At 38.9% G+C, this 21,313-nt stretch overlaps 2 protein-coding genes across 2 annotated transcripts; one reads left to right on the forward strand and one right to left on the reverse strand.

The window, feature by feature from the left end:
- Positions 1-652: 652 nt before the first annotated feature.
- On the reverse strand, positions 653-17,807 carry tmem63c (transmembrane protein 63C). Its single transcript, XM_077731800.1, has 23 exons — positions 17,672-17,807; positions 12,701-12,926; positions 10,797-10,876; positions 10,073-10,160; positions 9,916-9,953; positions 9,187-9,329; positions 7,899-7,950; positions 7,696-7,804; positions 7,180-7,253; positions 7,002-7,082; positions 6,816-6,936; positions 6,569-6,702; positions 6,364-6,486; positions 5,694-5,847; positions 5,517-5,623; positions 4,523-4,609; positions 4,371-4,436; positions 4,133-4,295; positions 3,938-4,043; positions 3,214-3,381; positions 3,004-3,116; positions 2,852-2,926; positions 653-2,647 (listed from the first exon to the last, which is right to left on the reverse strand). Exons 2-23 carry the CDS (start codon positions 12,908-12,910, stop codon positions 2,411-2,413), a joined length of 2,529 nt encoding a protein of 842 aa, XP_077587926.1. The 5' UTR covers positions 12,911-12,926; positions 17,672-17,807; the 3' UTR covers positions 653-2,410.
- An 820-nt stretch (positions 17,808-18,627) lies between these two features.
- Positions 18,628-21,096, forward strand: zdhhc22 (zDHHC palmitoyltransferase 22). Its single transcript, XM_077731914.1, has 3 exons — positions 18,628-18,722; positions 19,846-20,403; positions 20,495-21,096. Exons 2-3 carry the CDS (start codon positions 19,848-19,850, stop codon positions 20,764-20,766), a joined length of 828 nt encoding a protein of 275 aa, XP_077588040.1. The 5' UTR covers positions 18,628-18,722; positions 19,846-19,847; the 3' UTR covers positions 20,767-21,096.
- The last annotated feature ends 217 nt before the right edge of the window (positions 21,097-21,313 follow it).

Here is a 21,313-nt window from a genome sequence, read left to right on the forward strand (position 1 = left end):
GCATGTTGCCAATGGTGACAGGGGAAATGTCAGGGACTTAATGTTCTTCTTAGTAACTATTAACAATGAAGAAAGACTATATACACACATGGAAAGCTTCAAATCTTTTTGATACATGCTCTGATACACATAAGCATACTTTACCACTCATTCTTTCAGTTAAGTTAAAATGTTCAATTTAAAGATTAAAGGTATAAGGTTAAGTTTAAAGCACGAGCCTGTTTTTTTTCCTCATCAAGTATTGAATCTGATCTCAAATAAGCATTTAAGATCATTTCTGCAGAAAAGACATCAAGAATGCATAAAACTGCCGCAGCATGGCTTTGCATTTTGGAATTAAGTGCCCCCATCCGTCCATCTAATGTAGCTTTGGGAGCCTTTGAGGCTAGTAATATATTCTGCAGCATGTTCTCAGGCTAGTTGGTATGCAGACACACTTCTTCAGTCATTCGTTAACATCAGGGTTGCAAAAGTATCTAAAACATCCACTTAAGTAAAAGTATTTTTACACGGATGAAATGTTACCCAAAGTATAAGTAGTGTTGTAAAAATCTACATAAAATAAACTTGGTTTTTAGTTTTTTACATTACAAAAGCTTACAATTTGAAGACTGCCTTGCCCAAGCAAATATATTGGCACATTTTCTCATGCTTAAGTTTATGTCCAAATGTCTTTTATTAACAAGATATTCCTCACAGATATCAGAGAAATACATTTCACCCTATGACAACAATTTCAAAGTACAAGCCTTTTTGTCCCTTTAAATAAAGACTATACAACATCTTTAAAGAAACAACTATGACCTACAGACAAGTTTGTCAGTTTAGCATTTGATTCTTGAAAAGAGCAAAATGTCCACACAAGATTACTTTAAGCCGAGGTTGAACTGTGTCACGGAATCTTAATGAAGAGTTAGATTTCAGGCCCAAAATAGGACCAATAAAACTCAGTATAGTTAAGATGTATGTTGACATGCTGAGTTTAATGAGGTTGAATTCGACAGGAAAACTCAATATGATCTAAATTAGCTCACAATGACTGGTGTTTGCTGTCTAAAAGAACAATAAAGCCACTAGCTGAAAAAGCTTTTTTCCTTTTTTTTTGTAACACTGTTTGTTCTGTTGTTATCCTTTTATATTGTTAATTTGTTTGCTCCTTGGTCTTCAGTTCATGCAGCATATTTCAGGCCATGCTGGATTGTCACAAAGAAGGGAGTGATTCCTTCAAGGCACAGCAATAAGAGACGATTGCAGGATGGGGGTTGACAAGACATACTAAAGTCATATTCATATTGTCTTTTTTCCCCATTCCGTGTGTTATTCTTCCTAGATTATAAACTTTTCACGTATATTTGGCAGACCACCAGGTGCGGTGTGGTGAATTTGAGATAGTCGCACCATGAAGTGGTGCAATATTACTCAAATTAATGATTCAAGAGCAATTGGTGGATGCAAAGGAACTCCAGGCAATGAATTCACTATAATTTTGCCAAATACAAAATGAGATAAATATTTCAACAGCAGACATTCATAAGACCCTACATTATTGCTCCGGGAAGCAATCATACATATTTATTTAAGCAGAGGTAAACTTTAAATGCTCCTCTACAAGATGTCCAAAAGGTATAGAAACCATTTTTTTTAAATTTGATTTTAAAATGTTCTTATTTCTAATGTCAAATGTATCTTGGCTTAGTAAAGGTTGGGAAACACTGTGCTATAAAGCCCAAAGATGAAAATAAATAATCAGCAACTTAAGGTGAACAACTTGAAAGGCCAATGTAGAACCCTGACAACACTTATATTAACAAAAAGAAATGTTTAACTAAGCTTAAGCTTGAGTGCCATTACTTTTCAGCGGGGAAGGACAGAGCGTGTACATATCTTACAGTACATCTCTGCATTACATTGCAACCCTCCGTCTGTCAGCTCTCTCACTGCAGATGGCTTCGCAAGTTACTCCCCTCCTCCATCCTCGGCGCACTGTGGTCCCCATCAACCCGATATCACTCGAGCCGGGACGGCTGTCAGTCTGGCAGGGCGACCCTACTCACACCACCCACGATGATAAGATCTTTCACCTCCACTTGTGTGCAATGGGCACAATGCGTATAGCGTTTGTGACAAATACCCAAAGATATTTTGTCTTTCATTCTTTTGAGTGAATTGAAAGCAAAGAGTCATGGAGGACGGGGTGTACGGATTCTACCGTGTATTAGCCGTCTTCTGGATATGATTAGGTTGATCCAGTACTTTTATCATGTCTTCTTGGGCTCCCATCATCTGAATAAGCTCCACTATCGGGGAGTCCGAGGTAAAAAAAAGGAAAGAGGAAACGTGGCATCGTTGCAGCACGATCTCAGGTGAAGTACATGTGGGAATCAACTGTAGGGGAGGGGGGGAGGTGGCATTACTGGTAGGCCACTAGACTTTCCATGAGTGGGCTAGAGCCAGAGGTGTCAGGGGGGTCTTGAAGCTCAGTCTCACGAGTCTGGGTGTGCTCATCCTCTCCCTCCTCCTCTTCTTCTCCTGCTGGGCCGTGGGCTGAACTCTGGGAACTGGCCATGGCGCCATAGCTGTGGTGGGCCGGGGAGGGCATGGGGGTCAATGCAAGCTCTGGCTCCAGCAAGACGGACGCCACAAAGAGCTGAGGGGAGAACAACGTACAGTAGTAAGTTGTGTCGTCCAGTTGATCGGGTCAACGGGTTCACTTGGATTTTTTTAAGAACAGTGTGATCTTCTCCTAAAAAGTCAGTGATACTAGTTGACCTTCATGTTATTCTAATTTCAGAACTTTTACAAGGGCATTATAAGAAAATGATAGCTAATAATAATAAAAATTGTACTTTACATTAGAAGCAGTGCTTGCAGTAACTGTAGTTCTGTCTGGCTCGGGAAATGTTTGATCTGCTGTTTGATTGGACATCTGAAATGAACACAAATCATTCATGGAAAGGTAAGAACAAGTCATAAGTTAAAAGTAAAGGCATTAATTAAGATGACCTGGTAGCTTGTTGACTTGTCTGGTTGTTTTTTAAGGCACAAGCGGAAAAACGAAATGACAATGGAGGACAGCAGGGAAGCCAAAGTAAACAAGGTTATGGGATGCACTGCACCTGTGAAAGGCAACACACAATCATTCAGAAGGTTATCATGACATGTTTCATTATGTCAGAAATCCTGTAGGGAAACAGGATTGAAATCGAGCTGTACCTAATCTAAGAACGGAGAAGAAGAGTAGCCAGAAGATACAAAGGATGGGAGCCAAGATGACCTGATGGATGGCAGCTCTATGGATGCGTTGGTTGAGTTTGGTAGGAACGTATGCATAGTAGATGTTGTGGCGGTCAACCATGTGTTTCAGGATCACATACACCAGACCTAAATAGCACATTTTAGAACAACATCAAATCTGCATTTAAACATCAGCACCCCTTGCGACTTTTGTGAAAATAAGCTGTCCAGAAAACAAATGAATGAAATAAAGTGCTTATTTAAGCACTTTTAATGGATTAACTTCCAAATTTAGTTGACTAAGACTAAAGTGTTCAATAGTATTCTATACAGAATGCACAAGTTTTATGATAAACATCTTCAATTCTGTTAAATCTTGAGTGAAGAGGCGAGATCCCAAAGCCTTTCATTGGTGTCTCCCCCTGTCCTTACAAAGTGAGAATTTGTTTTCAGCAGTAAATTTGACAAAACAGTTCAGAGTTTTTGGCTGAGATATCAGCTAAAGTGGGCGTCTGGCGCTGAAAACATGGTGTTTCTTAGTGTCTGGGACCAAAGCAGAAAATTTGCAGTCTGCACTCCATTGGCAGACAGAAGAGAAAATTGAGGTTGGGGTTTGAGACAGACAGACAGACAGACAGACAGACTCACACAGGGGGTAAAAAGGGGGTACTACAGGCAATGAAGCTTAGCATGTGTCACTCACCAAAGGGTGTAATCATAGGACAAGTGATGCTGTAGGTCACACTGACAGAAAAGATACACATGGTCCAGGCGTACTCCAGGCCAAATTGAAACTCATAGGTCTGACTCTGCAACCACATACACATCAGCTCAGCACACAAAAACTGTCAATCTGGAAATAGTTGGGAAAGATTTGAAGAAGAGGCACTTTGCTCACCCGTTTAACATGCATACGCTCTGCCTCTGACTTTGCAAAGCAAAGACGAAGGCCGTACACCGTCAGCGCTGGGATACGAAGCAGTTCCATGGCAGTACCGATAAATCCAGCAGTAATTACATAGTTTACAAAAAATGCACCATTGTCCGGGAGAAAAACACACCTGAACAGACAGAAATTATGGGTGTTTTGAAATACTACAAGGTATTTGAATACATTGATAGGTTTCACATCTTACTGGAATTTGACATTCTTCTCATCGAGGAAGTTGATATCAAAGAGCCACGTGAAGAACAGGTCCAGACTATAGAGGATAGGAAATAAGGAAGAAAACCGTGTTAATTTGAAGAAAAGGGGGAAAAAAAGGACATTTGACATCTGTAGGCACACCTGGAGAGACCAAGCGAAGGCAGGATCAGGACCATGAAAACCAGTAGTAAGAAACACTTGTGCATTGTCAACTGATTCTCACCAGATCTGGGGGAAAAAAAATAAATAAAACAAATGCAATAACATAAAAGATTAGCTACCACAGCAACATTACCATGTTAAGTGTTGATATTTTTCATTTAGCACTAGATGCATCAAGTTACTTAAAATCAATTTAAATCCATTACAGTGAATTTATGAAGTACAGTTTAGTTGCATTCATTTTTTTTACAATAACAGATTATTTTAGAATTTATGAAATATTTAGGAAGAACCTGGAAGTAGAAATTCATTTTCCTTCTTTTAATTATTGCTACCTGCACTACTTTATCCATGGTACTTTTGAAAGCCAAATACTACTTGAGGTCATATTGTAAAATATCAGGGAACCTCTTGTATTAATGATTGTGTGCTTTATATCTATAAAATTGTATAATTTCATGTCCCTAAATTGTACCTGATGCTGTAGCTAGGGAGTGTACAAATTTCCCTGGAGCTCCTTTGAAATGATGAATACATCATAAAAACTCACACCGTGGCTATCAGCTGAGATATTAGGGAGCTGGTGGGCTTATCATCACGAGCTAGGCTTTTCACTTCAGTAAACAGTTGATTTCCATTTGGTCCTTCACACATCACGCCTGCATAACACGTTTGTGGGGGTGGTTATGTAAAGATGGGGTGCTCATAGGTGTTGCATGAGGTTGTGTCTGTGTGCAGCTGCTCCGCCCTCCTCCCGCTCTAGCGAGGAGCGGTGCACGGTGACTGCTGCGCATATCGTTATCCTCGTGTAGAGATCTCTATGACAACCTTCCAGGAATAACAGAGCGGGCGGTGACTGAGGTAAGGGGCAAGCAAGCTTAACAAGAGCAACAGGGTTAGAAGAGGCAGAAAAGGAAGTGTCTAGGGATGGAAAAAGCACAAGACCCTTGAGACAAGATAAGATGCTAAGTACCTGGTCCAGTGGGACTCAAAGATGGCTGAATAGTAGACAATAAAGGGCAGCAGGACTGAAAATACCCACAGCAGGAGGGTTGGGAAGAATTGAGTAATGATAGGACTCTGTTGGACAGAGACAAAGAGAATAAGATTACATCTGTTTTGGACAGCTATAATCCCATCCGAATCTCACCTTCAGACTCTCCACAGGCCGGGTGACATTGAACTTGTCAATGGTGTTGACAATGATGGCAGGAGTGGTGAGGAAGAAGAGGAGCAGGAATAGGAGAATGTTGAGTAGGACGCAGCGAAGCCACCAGCGAGATCCACAGACTGACAGGTTTTCCCTGAGTGGGAAATTAGATGGATTATGAGCTCAACATTGATTTATAAAGACAGGTCTTAACATATCACTTTCATGACATACAGTATGTGACCTGGGCAAGAAATAGCCAATATTTGCATCGTACATTGATAGAATGTAAATGGGAAATTAACACACAGATTGGCATATTTAATACACATCTTTGAAAAACATATATTAGATATATTCAATTAGGCTGCCAGTCCCAATACTCTTCTTAGATTTTGCAAAAAATTATTTCAATTGATTGGCTTGAAGCAAGAGCAGTAAACACGGCCATATCTGTTCTTGATTTAACATGCGTTTCAGTTTTCGTTCACTTAAAGTGAAAGTTTCTAAGGTGAGAGTAAGGAGAATCAAAAACATGAACTAAAATGATTAAACATACTAACATTGCTACCAATCATGTCATAGCTTGCTTTGACAGGGCATTAAGCACCTAGTTTCAATAGAATGGCCTAAAAAATGTAAGGATAGTTAGTTAAATGCTAACACTGACCAGATGATGTCACTGGGAGCAGGAGCATAGCTGATGCCCCAATGGTGAGACTGAACTACAGTGGTTATACTGGACTGTTGGGGTCGTCGGCGGCAGCCCACGCAACTGTAGTCCTTCACAATTCTATAAAATACAACAACAGTTTCAATCATTTTTTTTCCAAACTATTGCAAAACATGATTCCAATGTCATCAATTTAACTCACACAGCAGTCATCCTCTCATCCCGAAATGTGACAAAAGCAATGCCCAGCCTCTTCATAAAGATACGGTTCTTTTCAGCATTGAATTCATCTGTCCATTTCTCTTCTAATTCACTGTAGTATTGTTCCGCATCCACCTGCAATATTAGTTTGACTTGCTGAGAACCACATTGACATTTATACTTTTGAACTGCAGTGCCATCCAGGGGAATTTAGCTCTTAGTGCAACTAGTAGATAAAATTTGAGTACCTTTTCAAAGCCACAAAAGTCACAGCAGAATATTTGAGCACATGGGTGGGTTTTCATCATGATTTTTCCTTCCTTTTGTGATTTGCTGGCAAAATACAGCCTGCCTTTCATGGCCTTGCGTCTGTAAAACCCAACACGTTATAGGAATTGGCATTCTTAAGAACGAAAATAAAATGGTTACTTTACCTCTCCAAGTCCAGCCTTGTTAATTTGTTGATGTCAAAGCAGAAGCGGATGTCAGTGACAGTGCAGCTGGGATAAGCCTCACTAGGGAAGAAAGAGTAGAAGATATTACATTGTTGCTTCAATGACAGCAGGGATCTTACAAAGTGAAGTTTTTAATTAAGGTAAAGAATCTGTTTACTGTAAATGTTTGGTAATCAATCCTGGGTCTGAAATTTCTCTGGGTATTGATGTGATCATCAGTGTCCTTGCAACCTAGAACACAAAATGCAGTGATAAAAACCCTGATACTATCAGAATCACTGATCTAAATTCACAGCCTAAATTCCAATATTTTTTTCCATTAAACTTTATTAATCAAAAAAAAAAAACTTGAAATGTAATTCATTATTTTTTTATGCTTTTTTCTTGTATTATCAATTTAATAAGGGAAGGCAACTGAAGAGTTTTCTGTCTCTTGACTTCGAAATGCAGAAATGTTGAGTTCTTTGTGTGGAATGGATTGAAACTAGACTAAATTGACTATGTTTCAGACTTCTGGGAAATATTGCTTAATATTTCCTTTATTCTCAACAAGTAAACATTAGAAAAATGTTTTTTTCCCCTTGAATTTTGACAGGATTCTTTGTACCAGGATGCAGTTGATCAAATCTATGTCTGTCCCTTTAAGCATTTTTTACAACAATAATCAACTGACCTTCTCATCTTCTGAGTAATGCAGTCGTATAGAGTGGTGAACCATACATAGGAACGTGATGATGAAGTAAACCAATGCAAAAATGGCGTGCAGCCACAGGAAGCTATCTCTGTATGTCAAAAAAAAAAACACAGTTAGAGTCTGAACTATCCATTTCACGGTTTACTTAAGACGAGCTGTCAAGCACACAGTGTTGAACTTACTTTGCACTAACATTAGCCAGTGTTGTTCTTCCAAAGTTCTCAGGACTGTCTCCTGTAAAAATAATGAAACATGACAAAAAGAAACATCTTAATTGGGCCTATAGGAAACCTGCTCATTTGGGTGAGGCGACCTTTACTATTTTAAGGAGACTTTGTGAGCAATTTCATCATCTGAATGACATTTCTAACAACATTTAAAACTTACTAACACTTAAGCCCAGCTCTCTTAATTTGGTTGCTCTTTGTTTGCTGTTGCCATGGTAGTCGGTCACCTACCGACTGTTTGTTTAATGACTAGGTAGGCACGCTGTTCTGTGAGAGGACAGTCAACAGCAATAAAGTGGTTCTGTGGAATACCCAGCTCTGCAGGGAGCCCAAAATGGATGCTGTCTCCATCTTATTATAGAATGCCTTGCTCGACATTTCCATTCAAATAAACACACAACTGGGGGAAAAAGGCGTATTCACTGTTATTTAGCAACTCGGTTTGTGACACCCCCAGTCTTTGACACCTTCACGTGTACAGTATGTTGAGAGGATGGTATGTTTTTTCTTCTGTTCACAAATCTATTTTGGGGAAGCTCGGTGATGTCTGAATTGTGTGCCATTATATGAACTATGTGTCAAGGTGCAGCAAGGTTTTTGCTAACCTAAATGCCATCTGAGGCACTGATCAATACAATTATAAAAAAATGTATCACTGCTTTTTAGGGAATTTCTCTTGAAGCACACGAGGATGTATATTTTTGGCGCAATCGGATTTGGATTTCAGTGTGCTGACATATCAATTTTTAGATATACCAATGTAACTTAAAACAATATTATCAATAGGACAATTTCTTGAACCAATGAGTTCTCAAATTCAAACTGTTAATTGTTTTTATCTTCTGATCTACTTGGAGCAACATTTATTATGTAACATAATATTCCTTTTAAATTCTCATTATTTCTTGTTCCATGTTCTTGTCATTTTATCGAATAAATGTTATTTCTGAATTGTCTCAGATGATGAATTTGATCAAGTTGCTTGCTCAATAGTAATGTTCCTATAATTGCAACTTGATAGTGAATTTTCCCCCCCCTAAGAATAATTTTATGTACTGCCACGACTTAAAAACTGACAATTTTGACTGATTTGCAGAAACAAAAATAAAAAGATGCATTTTCCAAACAATTAAAAAAATAATGCTGTGTTTTGAAATGTGGCGCAAACCCCCGGTAAGGCCCAGGTACCAAATGTATGCCCGAAATTGCCTAAAACATTTCTTAGTGCGTCATTTGAGAGTACCCAAGAGTTTGCCGGAAAAGTTGATTGGCAGGATGACGGCCAAAGACATCAGGCACACCACGGTCATTAGCAGAATGATGTGGCGCTGGAAGGACAAATAAGTCACGGCGTCAATGCCGCACTTGCTGCGGATCTCTTCGTCTCTGTAGATACAAGGTTAAAAAAAACTATGTCAGAAGGGTTTCCAAACCAGAAAAAAATCAAAAAAAATATTAAGATTTTCCAAATAGAAACCAAATGCCAATCAGCATGTGTGCAGGTATTGTCTATTTGTACTCATTCGGACTCAAGCTGTGGCACCACTGGTTTGGTGGTTACCAGACAGGAACTTTAGGAAAACCAAGAACATAAAATAGAATTTAAAAAAAAAGAAGAAGGATGCTGGTCCTCACAACAGCCCACACACACATTAAGAACTTTCAGGGTGGCTTTACACATTTCCCAAGCATCTCAAAGTTGGCAACTAGTACAAGAGCTAAAAACAGGCAGCTAAATCTGACCAAAATACTGTGGAAGCCAGTGGAAAGCATGGAAATTGCTTTTTACAACCTAAAATCTGTTATGTCAGTCAGTGTCCGTCAAAGTGCAAATATTCAGTGGGCACCAGTGGTTGTAGAGGCCAGACTTATATTTATTTTTGCTTGTCAATGAGCTAGAAGATGACTCTAGATTTGACAATGACATCAGCTTTGAGGACAAGGAGCCAGTATAAAGTCAAGGTCAACTTACTTCATATGGTAAAGAGATGTGAGCCATGAACAAAAGCCCTAGAACATTAAAAACATTCAAATGATTAGTTTTAACACAAGCCCAATGGGGATCAGTTGGTAATTAACAGTAGCACATTAATAAACTGTCTAAATGACATTATTGTCTACCGACTCACCAAGTCCTTGGTATCAGAGTCAGAAGGGCTCGACTCTGAGGGAGACTTCTCCTTCTCACTTGGTTCTCCATAGAAAAGGGACGTGAGGCTAACAATATGACAAACATGAATAGGCAGTTATTCCAGAGGGCATTTAAATCATACCTTTTCTAGCTTCTGTGAGTAGTATTTTGTCCCGAAACCATGTTAGAGTACTAAAACAAACTTAAAACTAGTACAGGGTGACCCAAAAAAGATGCGTACCAATGGAAACGTATTCAAAACTGATGGGTACGCATCTTTTTGGGTCACTCTTTACATGTATGTGATTAACAAGGGAACAATGCATGATAAGTGTAAATAAAGTTTAAGTAAATGTCAAAGACGTGCACAATTATGCTCTGTTAATGCAAATATGCATTGATATGCAAAAAGAGGAAAATAACTGAGAGGTCATAATCAACTGTGCTGCATCAGTTTTGCAAATAACCAAAGAAAAGTTAGACTTCAACAATTCTGTTTTTAAAACAACAACAACAACTAAATAGTAATTGCAAATACTCATTTGAGGCTCAGATTACTTTGTGCTGCAACTCATTCATTTTTGGTTAACTATAAAGCCAGCAGAGGGAGCTAGTAGCTGTATCATGATGACTGATTGGACCGCTTAGTTATGTCACAAATGTTTAATTAGAAGTATAGAGAGAGCTCGCATCACACATTTCTGCAGAAATTAAGTCTTCACCTGTCATTATCCATCAGCAGAGCCAGCCGCCCGTAATCCCATGCAGCCTTCCTCAGGCAGGAGAAGATGAGCAAAAGGAACTGGGAAGCAAATCAAACAGTCAGAATTACACAAGTGCATATTTGCACTGACACAGGGACGTAGACATTATAGACATGAGTCCTCAAATTATGATAATTCGCCTTTGTTCCAATGGTGGTAGGGGACACATTAAAATGTGTTTGAACTCATGAAAACAAGCAAGGGGGTCTTTAATTATGTCAAGGATTCGTAAAGAGACTCATCCGGGGTTTCACAAAACTATGGCATCGGTGCCTCTGAGGAAGAACATGCCAAAACTAAAGTCGATGATGCAATATTCTATATATACATCATTGATTACAAATAAGGTCATTTGACATCAAGACCTAACTACGATTATGAGACATCATTCTCTGTTGGAGTAGTATACGGTTGTCGTGGAAACTACTAGGGCGGGTCAGCGTGCACACAAGGCATACTGTGCACTCAACAAACGCCAAATCTAAAAAAGCTAAAGTGGACAAAAAGGCTTTGGATCAAATAGGATTCAATCAAATGACATAAAAATACACCATATTAGAACACATTTGTGTATAATATTCTTAAATACTTCTGTCTGAAAAACCAACAAAATGACAAATGAAAAAGATAGAAGTCCAATTTCATTTATTGCCTTAAAGCATTTAGTCATTTGAGTTAATGGGATGTTTAGTTTGGTTAATGTTTTCATGCATATTCATTATTATATGAGTAAAGCTAATATAATTGAGAAGTGACTCATGCTATAAAGAACTGATACTAGTAAACTTTGAGGCAATTTCTCCATTTGTTTTGCTTTGGTCTTTTTCACTTCCATCGGTTGCTATCTTTTGTTTTCTTTAGCTTTGTCTTGATGTGTGGGCACGCTCTCCTTCAATTTCTCAGATGATTTATTCTCTATGAAGATAGAATTGATGCAGAGGCGTGCTTTTGCCACCTGAGGGGGGGAGCACGCTTTGACTCATACTTGTCATTAACAGACAGTGCTCAAGCCTCTGTGTTGCCTTGACAACCAGCCAGTGATGAAACAACCAATTAAAACGTGGAGGCGGCAGATTGAGACTGATATCGGAGTAGAATAGAGCCTGACACAGCATGACAGCGGAAGCCAGTTAGCCATCAGCTGAAAGCGGAAGTCTATTATTATCTGCCAAACTGAAAGAAAATATTCTTGTGTGCATTTGCCAACAATATTTATTCCAGAAAAAGACGTGATAATAACCTGTCACCATAATTGTTATGGCAGCTATAAGTGTATTCTTGGGCTGAATACCTTCACAATAAATCCCTTTGTAGTGGCGATAATTGCACCAGTTGACAGACCCGATTATTCAAAGGAGAAATTCAGAACTCTGATTTCGTTATAGAGGTTTTCTGTATGGGAAAATTAGCTTTGCACCAAATACAAAACTGAATAGAGAGATATTTTTAGCAACTTTGATTTCTGCACTCCACAAAATCAAATGCTGCAATCTGACATTCAAAACAATACTCTAGAAATTCTGAAATGGAAGAAAAATTATATTGTGATGGTATAAAAAAAAACCACTAGGACCAGATAAATATGTTCTATCTTTATACAGCTATTAAGGGTAACTGTATAAGAAAGTTTTTACTAATTGCTATTTTAATACTCATACATTAAAACTAAACATTAAATAAATAGATACACATTTAGTCGCTCTTTGAAAATAAAAATTAGGGGATTAGGGTTATTTTTTTGTCACCATTTAAAGATCTCCCAAAAATGCAATTGATACAGGGAGACTTGTATATACAATTTTTCCCTCATTGTGCATTGTTTGGCCGGTGTGAAAATACGGTACTAGGTACAAAATGCTTACCATCCACATGACTACATTGATAGCCAAGACTGTGGGTATCCCCCCAAAAGGGAGACCTTGGAGAACACTGCTGCGAGAGTGTGCAGGGAAACATCTCTCAGCCGTGCTGTTTTCACTCCCTTCTAGGTCCAAGACACCTAAAATATTCGGCACCACGGGCGTGCCTTCCACAGGGGACGCTCTGGACATGAACAGTGCAGAGTCCGCCATCAGCACAGGACCATACCTTAAACAAATAGAACAAAATTAAGAATGGATGTTTCTAATATAGTGTTTTATGTCAAAATATAAAACTACTATGGTATTTTGTTAAGTGGTGCTGCATCACCATGGCATTGATTCCAACCCATTGTCAACATACCAAATTTGGGTAGAAATTATTCATAACTTTCACTTAAAGTAATTGATGTCATATCCCTACCAGGACTATATATTTGCTCAACGATCTAGGCTAGTCATGTATATCGACTGGCTGAAGTGTTAAATGTGTTTTCATTACACAATAGAAGGTACACAATTGAGTTAGCCACTTTCATTTGACATTTTTGTTTGGTGCTATGATATCTGCTTTAGTGCGGGGAAAAAAGATCACAACATCTAACTCAAGTGTACTCCACAAAACAATAACAGAATAAGGCACGCAATGGAAAGAGTGGTTATCACATCCGCCTGGCAATTGAGGTGTCAATAAAAAAAAAGGAATCAATTTAATTAATCTGATTCTTTAAAACTGTGTTTAACACAGGGACCTTCTAACAAATGAGTTTAAACGAAGAGAAAACATATTGTTGAAGGAATGAAGAGGTTTAAATCAACCATAAAATCGTGTGTTTAATCAACTGGATATTTGAACAGCTGAGTCCAGGTGTTGTTTTTTTCCCCGTGTATACTGTCCTTTGTAAACCATGGAAAGGATTTGATAATTCACAGAGACGTGATTATAGACGTAAAGCAGAAATAATCCACGGGCATTTACGGACTCACAAAAACATACAAGATTAATAAGCACCGTAGTTGTTCAGTTTATGTACACTCTGAGAAAATACTGGAAAAAGCAGTGCATAAATGCCACCAACTACAGGAAATATGAGTTTAGACTACGGTTTTCACGATACGACTGTTTCAACTCAATATCAATACTCCAAAATATACTCAATGCGTGATATACATTTTGGTACTTCATGATTTTTTTTTAAAGAACTCTTTTACTGTTATTGACATTGCTACACATCCAACCCTTTTGCTTTTGATTGAAATGACTTTAACCTCTTTTTGTTAAAAAATAGAAGTCATAACATCAATACTTTTGCAATAAAATATTGTATCATATTAATACTTTTGACCAATCTAGTTTTGAATACAAATTCAAGCAGTGAGAAATCACCTTTACGTCATACCTTATAATTGAATGTAAATAGTTACAATAAAGGATGCCAAAAAAAAAAAAAAACACCATTTAGAAATGGCTGCAAAATGAACAAATGTGAGGTTGAAATGATAAAGCAGTGCAAAAAAATCGAAACATGGCCATGGAGTAATCTTGGTGGGGTCCTGAATTTTTCTATACACATTAGATTAGACGGCTTCCAATGATGCAAACTCCACCTCCACAAAGGAGCAAGATGCTGACCACTTTTGTCGATTTACACAACGTTTGGCCACAGCGTGACTCAGCATTTTCATGTCTGTGGAGATCACATGCTTCAAAAGCATATCAATTTCTTCCAGATCCTTTTGAAGTTGGAAGTTTCTGTAATCCTCTCCCTCCCCCATTTCCAAAGTCAAAGCAGCAGATGTTATTGCTCTCACAGGCTGCATGAGGGAAATCTCTGTCTGTGTTGAGCTCATCCCATGTGCTGGCAATTCAAAAAGATACAAAACAGAAACCTGCTTTGCTAATTCGCTTTCCCAAGATACAAGTTTACATGTGTGGTTACATTTATAAAATGACAGCATGTCATCTCCAAGGTGACAGACATAACAATGGGAGACCCTTCAACTTCAGTATGCGTTAATCTCCTGCCTTCTGTGTTAACATTATCTCAACTCTCAGTTACTTACGAGTCATTAAAAACCACAGCAACACAACAGTACCATTTGACTAAGTGCGTCAGCAAAAAAAAAAAACATCCCAATAGCAGTGTAAAAATATTATGACTATATATTCCTTTGTATTTCCATTGACATGCCATTCTACAAAACAGAACTATTACAGCAATATTGTCTGTAAATAGGTAATTTTATTATACTGTTCTATTTATTCTTATTTTTAATATCTATGATGGTTTGATTCTATTCATTGTTTAGGTAACAAAAAGTTTTATTATTTTCTACATGTTCTCCAAAGATGAAATCCAGGTATATATCCAGAAAATTTGCTAAAGAAGGGGTATAATTTTCTTTAGAATGTGGATTGTGCAGCATCATTTAACTTGTTTATTGTTATAGTCGTTTAATATTCTGGTTTTGATTTTTATGGCACAAAAAGCATTGTATCATAACAATAGCGGGTGGTATTAAGCCCCTCTTATGAAGCAAAATAAGGTCGCCAATTAAGCCATTCTTCTTGCACAAGGAGAATTGTTGACACAGCTCTAGTAATAAACCTCCCCATAGCTCACATAACAGTCGACCTTGATTACACTATAACTAATCAAAAGCCTTTATTGTCATCATACAAAGCATTTAATTGGTTCTGACTCGCACTATAAACAAATATTTTTTTCTTATTCGGAACTTCCACATCTTCATTCAATAAGAATTCTGAATGGGTTTGAAAAATCCTACCATTCATTTTAGGGAAGACTTGTATCTTGCTCCAAGCATGCATTACAAAATATATCTAAACATCCAATTTTCAAGCTATTCTAATAGGAACATATCTCAAACCAAGCGCCAACCATATTATAATCTAGACAAGCTATTCCCTCATGTTGTCAAATAAGATGTACAATCTGTCTGAAAGAGCTATTACCTTGTTTTGCCAGAAAAATGAGCGATATATCAAATGTGAACCTGCATGGGCACTCAAGTCAGTGCACCAAATCAAGTGCCAGTCACTCAAAGGAAAAGAGCACATTTCCTGTAGCGCCAATGTGCAATTAGCATTAAATGAGAGCGCTTCAAAGCTGTTGTTCCCTCTGTGAAAGCCTTGACTGTGACCTTTATTGAATTCTAGGAGGCAGAAATACAAAAATATATCACTGTATTTTTCAGACTATAAGAGTACACAATGAATAGGAAGTATATATATCTATATACATTTCTGAACTGCTTTATCCTCATTAGGGTTTCGGGGGGTGCTGGAGCCTATCCCAGATGACTCTGGGCCTGAGGCGGGACACACCCTGTATCGTTGGCCAGCCGATCGCAGGGCACAAGGAGATGGATAACCATGCACACTCAAACCCATACCTAGGGGCAATTTAGAGTGTCCAATCAGCCTACCATGCATGTTTTGGGAATGTGGGAGGAATCCAGAGACGGGATTGGAAGACGACAAGCAGATGATGATAGTACATCATCACATTGCCTTCGTGTGCAGCCTAGACGAGCCTCAGCAGGCCGACGAGCAAAGACTACTCATTTTTGCCATGCACAACAAACCAAACACCTGCTTCCTGTCTGGCCGGCCGCACATGCTCAGTAAGGCCTCAGGGGAGTTCAGTGTGTCAGCTCTGCTGCTGTATGGACAACCTTCATTAGAACCCATCTGGCATGGTACGACATGCACTGAAATTGCAACCACACAATCTCATTTTGCCATGGTACCACTTTTTGCACGTTTTTAGGATGTGAGGGGAATCCTGAGAACCCCCCAACCCTATAAAAAAAACATACAAGCAAAGAAACAACAAGCAAACTTCACACAGAAAAAACAGAGCTTTGTTTTTTTAATCTCGACAATCTTTTTGAGTAACAGGAACTGTTCACCTTCTACAGGTGCTGAAAGATAGCAATAATTCAAAATAGATTAAAAAAACACACATTGTGTCATTGTGTAACTGTGTATTGTGCAGCACCCCTGCCTTAAATCCGTTCAGTCTTCAATAACAATAATACAAAACCATTTTCCGTCAAAATCCGCTTTTGTTTTAGAGTTAGGGTTGCGTGAGGGTTAATACATACATTTGCTCATGACCAAATATATCGGGGGTTTTAGGATTAGGGTTAGGGTTAATGCTTACCCCAACACATCCTAAAAACATGCATGTAGTCTGGCAGAATACTTTAAATTGTTCTTAGGTATGAGTGTGCGGATAAGCCTAACCCTGCACCCCCTGCAAACCCTGTGAGGATAAGCGGTGCAGAATATGAATGAATATTCATGACCCACTCCTTTCACTAAGTGTCAAAAATTACACAGTATATAAATGATATTAAACAAAGCAGTGTGCAAAGCAGTGACTGTTGAGATGAAATGCAAAGCAATTGGCTTAGATTCAACAAGTCAAACTACTCAAAAATGATGTCACTGGTTAATTGGCTGACGTGAGTACATGCATGACTGTAAACAGAGAGACTCAAGAAACAAAAGTCTAATTGCAAAATGTTAACAAGCTACTGGGGATCAGGCAGATAAGCAGTCAGTGCAAAGCACACAATGAAGTGCAATGTGGATCTGGCAGCTTTTAGACGAAATAAAGACGCTGTGTTTGTCCCAGTTTTGGGTGTAGCACGTCGGTGTAGACCTCTTTACCACGCCACATGGCCACTAAACCCCTTCAAAATACGATGCAACCGCGTTCCAAGAGTCTAAATTGAATGAGAAGTCTTGAAACATGATTATGTACGATTAATGGGCAACCCCTCGCCCCCCTGCAGCGGCGATCACAACTGTCTGCACATCCATCAGCCACCGTTCTACCTCAACTTGATGACAACCAAATACGACATGATTGAATTATTTTGTGGCACATTGACTTAAGTCTCGGGCGGACACATAAGGTGGTCCGATTGAGCCCAACTCACCTCAAAAGATCGCTCGCGATGGGCTTCTGTGATTGAAGAGGTAGAAAACGCCGTTGTGTTTTTGTCTCCGTCAGCCAAGAAATACAAGAAACTCCCACCTTACCAGGGACCGTCTCAAAAGTTCAACACCTGCCTGCGCCAAGCTTTAAGGGATTGTCAACAAGCAAATCATGCATTTTAAAATTGGGATATGATGACAATGGACAAATTAAAAGCAAAACATTGGCTACATAATTATGGTAGAAGTATTTTTTATCATACATGACCGAAAACCAACAATTAAATATATTAGTTCCTATGTGTTTCGTTTTTTTCTTAAATTTGAAGTGATGAAAATAAATAAATGTTCTAAATCAAAATTTGCAAAATTATTTTCCCCATGTATTTAGATAGGATTGTGTTCCATATATTTGGGATTTAGTCATAGTTATGTTTGACCATCGTGCAACAATGAAGTAGTAAACTCAGTATGTACTTTAAATTCAATCAAAACATGCACTTATCATGACTTTTATTAGACAACAGAGAGTCTGCAGTGCTATCTGCTGGGAAATAGTCTTCATTGCACTTTTCACCCCACACTTGAGCCTATCTCAGGCTCTTTGCTTCTTATCATATTGTGTATCCTTTGTGGCTCTTTGCCTCGTTTCAAATTTCTCTTATTTTATCTTCTCTTAAAACACACTCAAATTCACCAGGACCCAATAAGAACAAATAACAAAATATCTTTTCAAATTAATTTGGCAGAGGGTTTTTTTATGCTGCTTCTGACATAAAGTGGAGCTCTCTGACCCTCATAGATTGAAATGTTGGCTCTTTGTGTCCATCATGTTTGCCACCCCTATATTGGTGGATAAGAGACATGGATAAAAAGCAAAGAGTGGGGAGAGAGGACAGGACGAAGAACTAAAACATCCTCGCCAGCAGGAGGCGATGGAGTTAGACACTAACTTGGCACGAGTAAATAATGTTAACCGTGAGGCTCGGCTGGTGGCTGCACTTCGGTACAGCTCCGTGGTGCTGAAACGGACAGCTCCTCCCACGGTTGCAGGTACGCGACCATTCTCCTCTCATCCATCCACCATTGTATCCATCGCCGTCGTCTTTTCACAAATAATTGTGTTTTTAATTTCATTTTTTTTATTTTAGTCACCCTTCAAGAGCGTAGAATAGCACTAAGTTGAGGTGTGTGTGTGTGTGTGTGTGTGTGTGTGTGTGTGTGTGTGTGTGTGTGTGTGTGTGTGTGTGTGTGTGTGTGTGTGTGTGTGTGTGTGTGTGTGTGTGTGTGTGTGTGTGTGTGTCCAAGTGAAAAGTGGTGATGGGTCATCTCAGTGTTTTTTTCGGTGGATCTCTCTACCAAGAGCATATCTCTGTTTTTCCATAGAAAACGCTACATTCAGGTGTAGGTTAGCAGGGCACCGTGGCAGGGGGCGAGGTATTTTTGGTCCACCCATGGCCCCTAAGGGCATGGGGAACCCAATTTAATCAAATTAGTTTTCTCTCTATCTCGCTCCCTTTCTCTCTTATCTATATAGTTTTTAAAAAAAATCTTACTGATGAAATGTGCTTTATCATTTACATTATTTTGATTTCAATGTTGGTTTTTAACAATGTTTTTTTGTCACCTGAAATACACCCTAAACCTATTTTAAAAAGCCTTCAATCTTCCTGGTTAACATATTAGATGGATTCAGATTTTCAATGGCAATGCTATTTCACTTGAATTGCACTTATTTTCTTATAGACAGGGGCACTTTTATAGTTATGTACATATTTTATATATACAGCCTCCTAGCAGGAATCAAGCCCATATGAGGTGAGTGAACCCCCTATGCCATCAGGTGGCTTAACGAAAAAAATATTGTACCAAAATAGCCTGTGGAAACATAGATTACATGTAAAAAAGATATATACCAAACACCTCCTAATACTGTATAAAAATTGCATTGAGTTTTATCATTGTTTTTCCCATATAATAGTGATTAACATGAAAAGACACACCGTTAAAGGCTTTTTACCAATGTCAATAATGTAAAAAAGAAACAAAGATCTGGCTTTGTGGACCACACAAAATTATGCAAGATACCAGATCGGATCCCTGTTTTCAAACTCAAAAGTTAACAAGAAAATGGTATGGTGATGAACTGTTTTGCGCCATTTCCCCCTCCACATAGGCATGTTCACCCGGATGCTGAAACTGAGGCTTCTCAATGCAGTGGCCCCGGCATACTTTTACACGGCGACAGTGGTCACCTTCATCCTGCACTTTGGCTTCTTCATTCCTACAATCTTCCCGAGTCCCGCAACCTCGTCAGGAGGCTCCACGACCATCCACACCTTAATTTTCCTTTTTCTGATGTTCAACGCGCTTGGGAATTACACAATGACTATCCTGTATCCTGCGGCGAGCGCTAACGAAACGACCGTCCCGGTGTGTTCCCCACATTGCTCGGACAAAGTGGACGCACATTACCTCTTAAACGGGCGCCACTTCTGCAAACTGTGCAAGAAAGTGATCCTCAAACGGGATCACCACTGCTTCTTCACTGGGAATTGTATCGGCAACAAAAACATGCGCTACTTCATCATGTTTTGCATCTACACTTCATGTACTTGCTTGTATTCGCTGGTTCTTGGTGTAGCCTTCCTCACTGTGGAGTACTCCATTTCTTTTGAGAACCCCTTGACCTTTTTGACACTTCTTCCTCTCTCCACTGGATACTTCTTTACAGGTGAGTTTTACATTTTTCTGGACAACAAAAACAAAACTGACTTCATGACGACACATATTGATGACCAGAGAATTCATACTTTCCTATTCAGGATCGATATCTGGCCTGCAGCTTTTTCTGGTCTTGATGTTGTACGTGTGGCTGGGAATCGGGCTGGTGTGCGCGGGCTTCTGTTGCCAACAAGTGCTGCTGGTGGCTCGAGGCCAGACCTGGTGTCAGATGCAGAGAGGGCAGTTGGTGGAGAACCGAAGCCCGTGGCGAAGCAACCTCATCGATGTGTTCGGAACCAACTGGGCGCTGGGCCTAATTCTGCCTGTACACACATCGGAGATCTACTCGGAAGAGCCACCAAAGCAAGACTGATTATTTATTTAATTCAACAACTTCTAATAAGTCACACAATCTGTTAGAACTGCTCTGGAGGGACAAATTATTTTCATACAAAACAACAAAACTGCTCAACAATGTTGTAGGTCTCAAAACAAGTAAAATAAAATACTAAAGGTAGAGTTTGAACGGCTTGGCAATGACAATTTAAAATATTCTTTGTTTTACAAATCGACTGCTCTCCCTGAGTGGATTGTGTTTTTCATATTTTCAAACAAAATATTAGTACAGTTTAGTACAGGAATAACAAAATGATATATTTAAAAGTAAAATACACAGCTGGCTAAAAGGGTTTAATAGCTATTGCTGGCAATAGTCTCAGTCTATCAAACTGGAAAATATATCTGCTGTTTTTGCATATACCAATTAGCGCATTATAGAGTACCGCTTTTTGTTGAAGTGATTAATGATCGTAATTTAGAGGAAAAATAGGCTAATAGCAAAAATATGCCCAATGCAGTTGTGTAGAGGAAAGAATTATTAAGCACAGTAAAATTTGACCACTGACATGTTATGAGGTGAT

This window comes from Stigmatopora nigra, chromosome 13 (assembly GCF_051989575.1).
Source record: "Stigmatopora nigra isolate UIUO_SnigA chromosome 13, RoL_Snig_1.1, whole genome shotgun sequence".
NCBI classification, from domain to species: Eukaryota; Metazoa; Chordata; class Actinopteri; order Syngnathiformes; family Syngnathidae; genus Stigmatopora; species Stigmatopora nigra.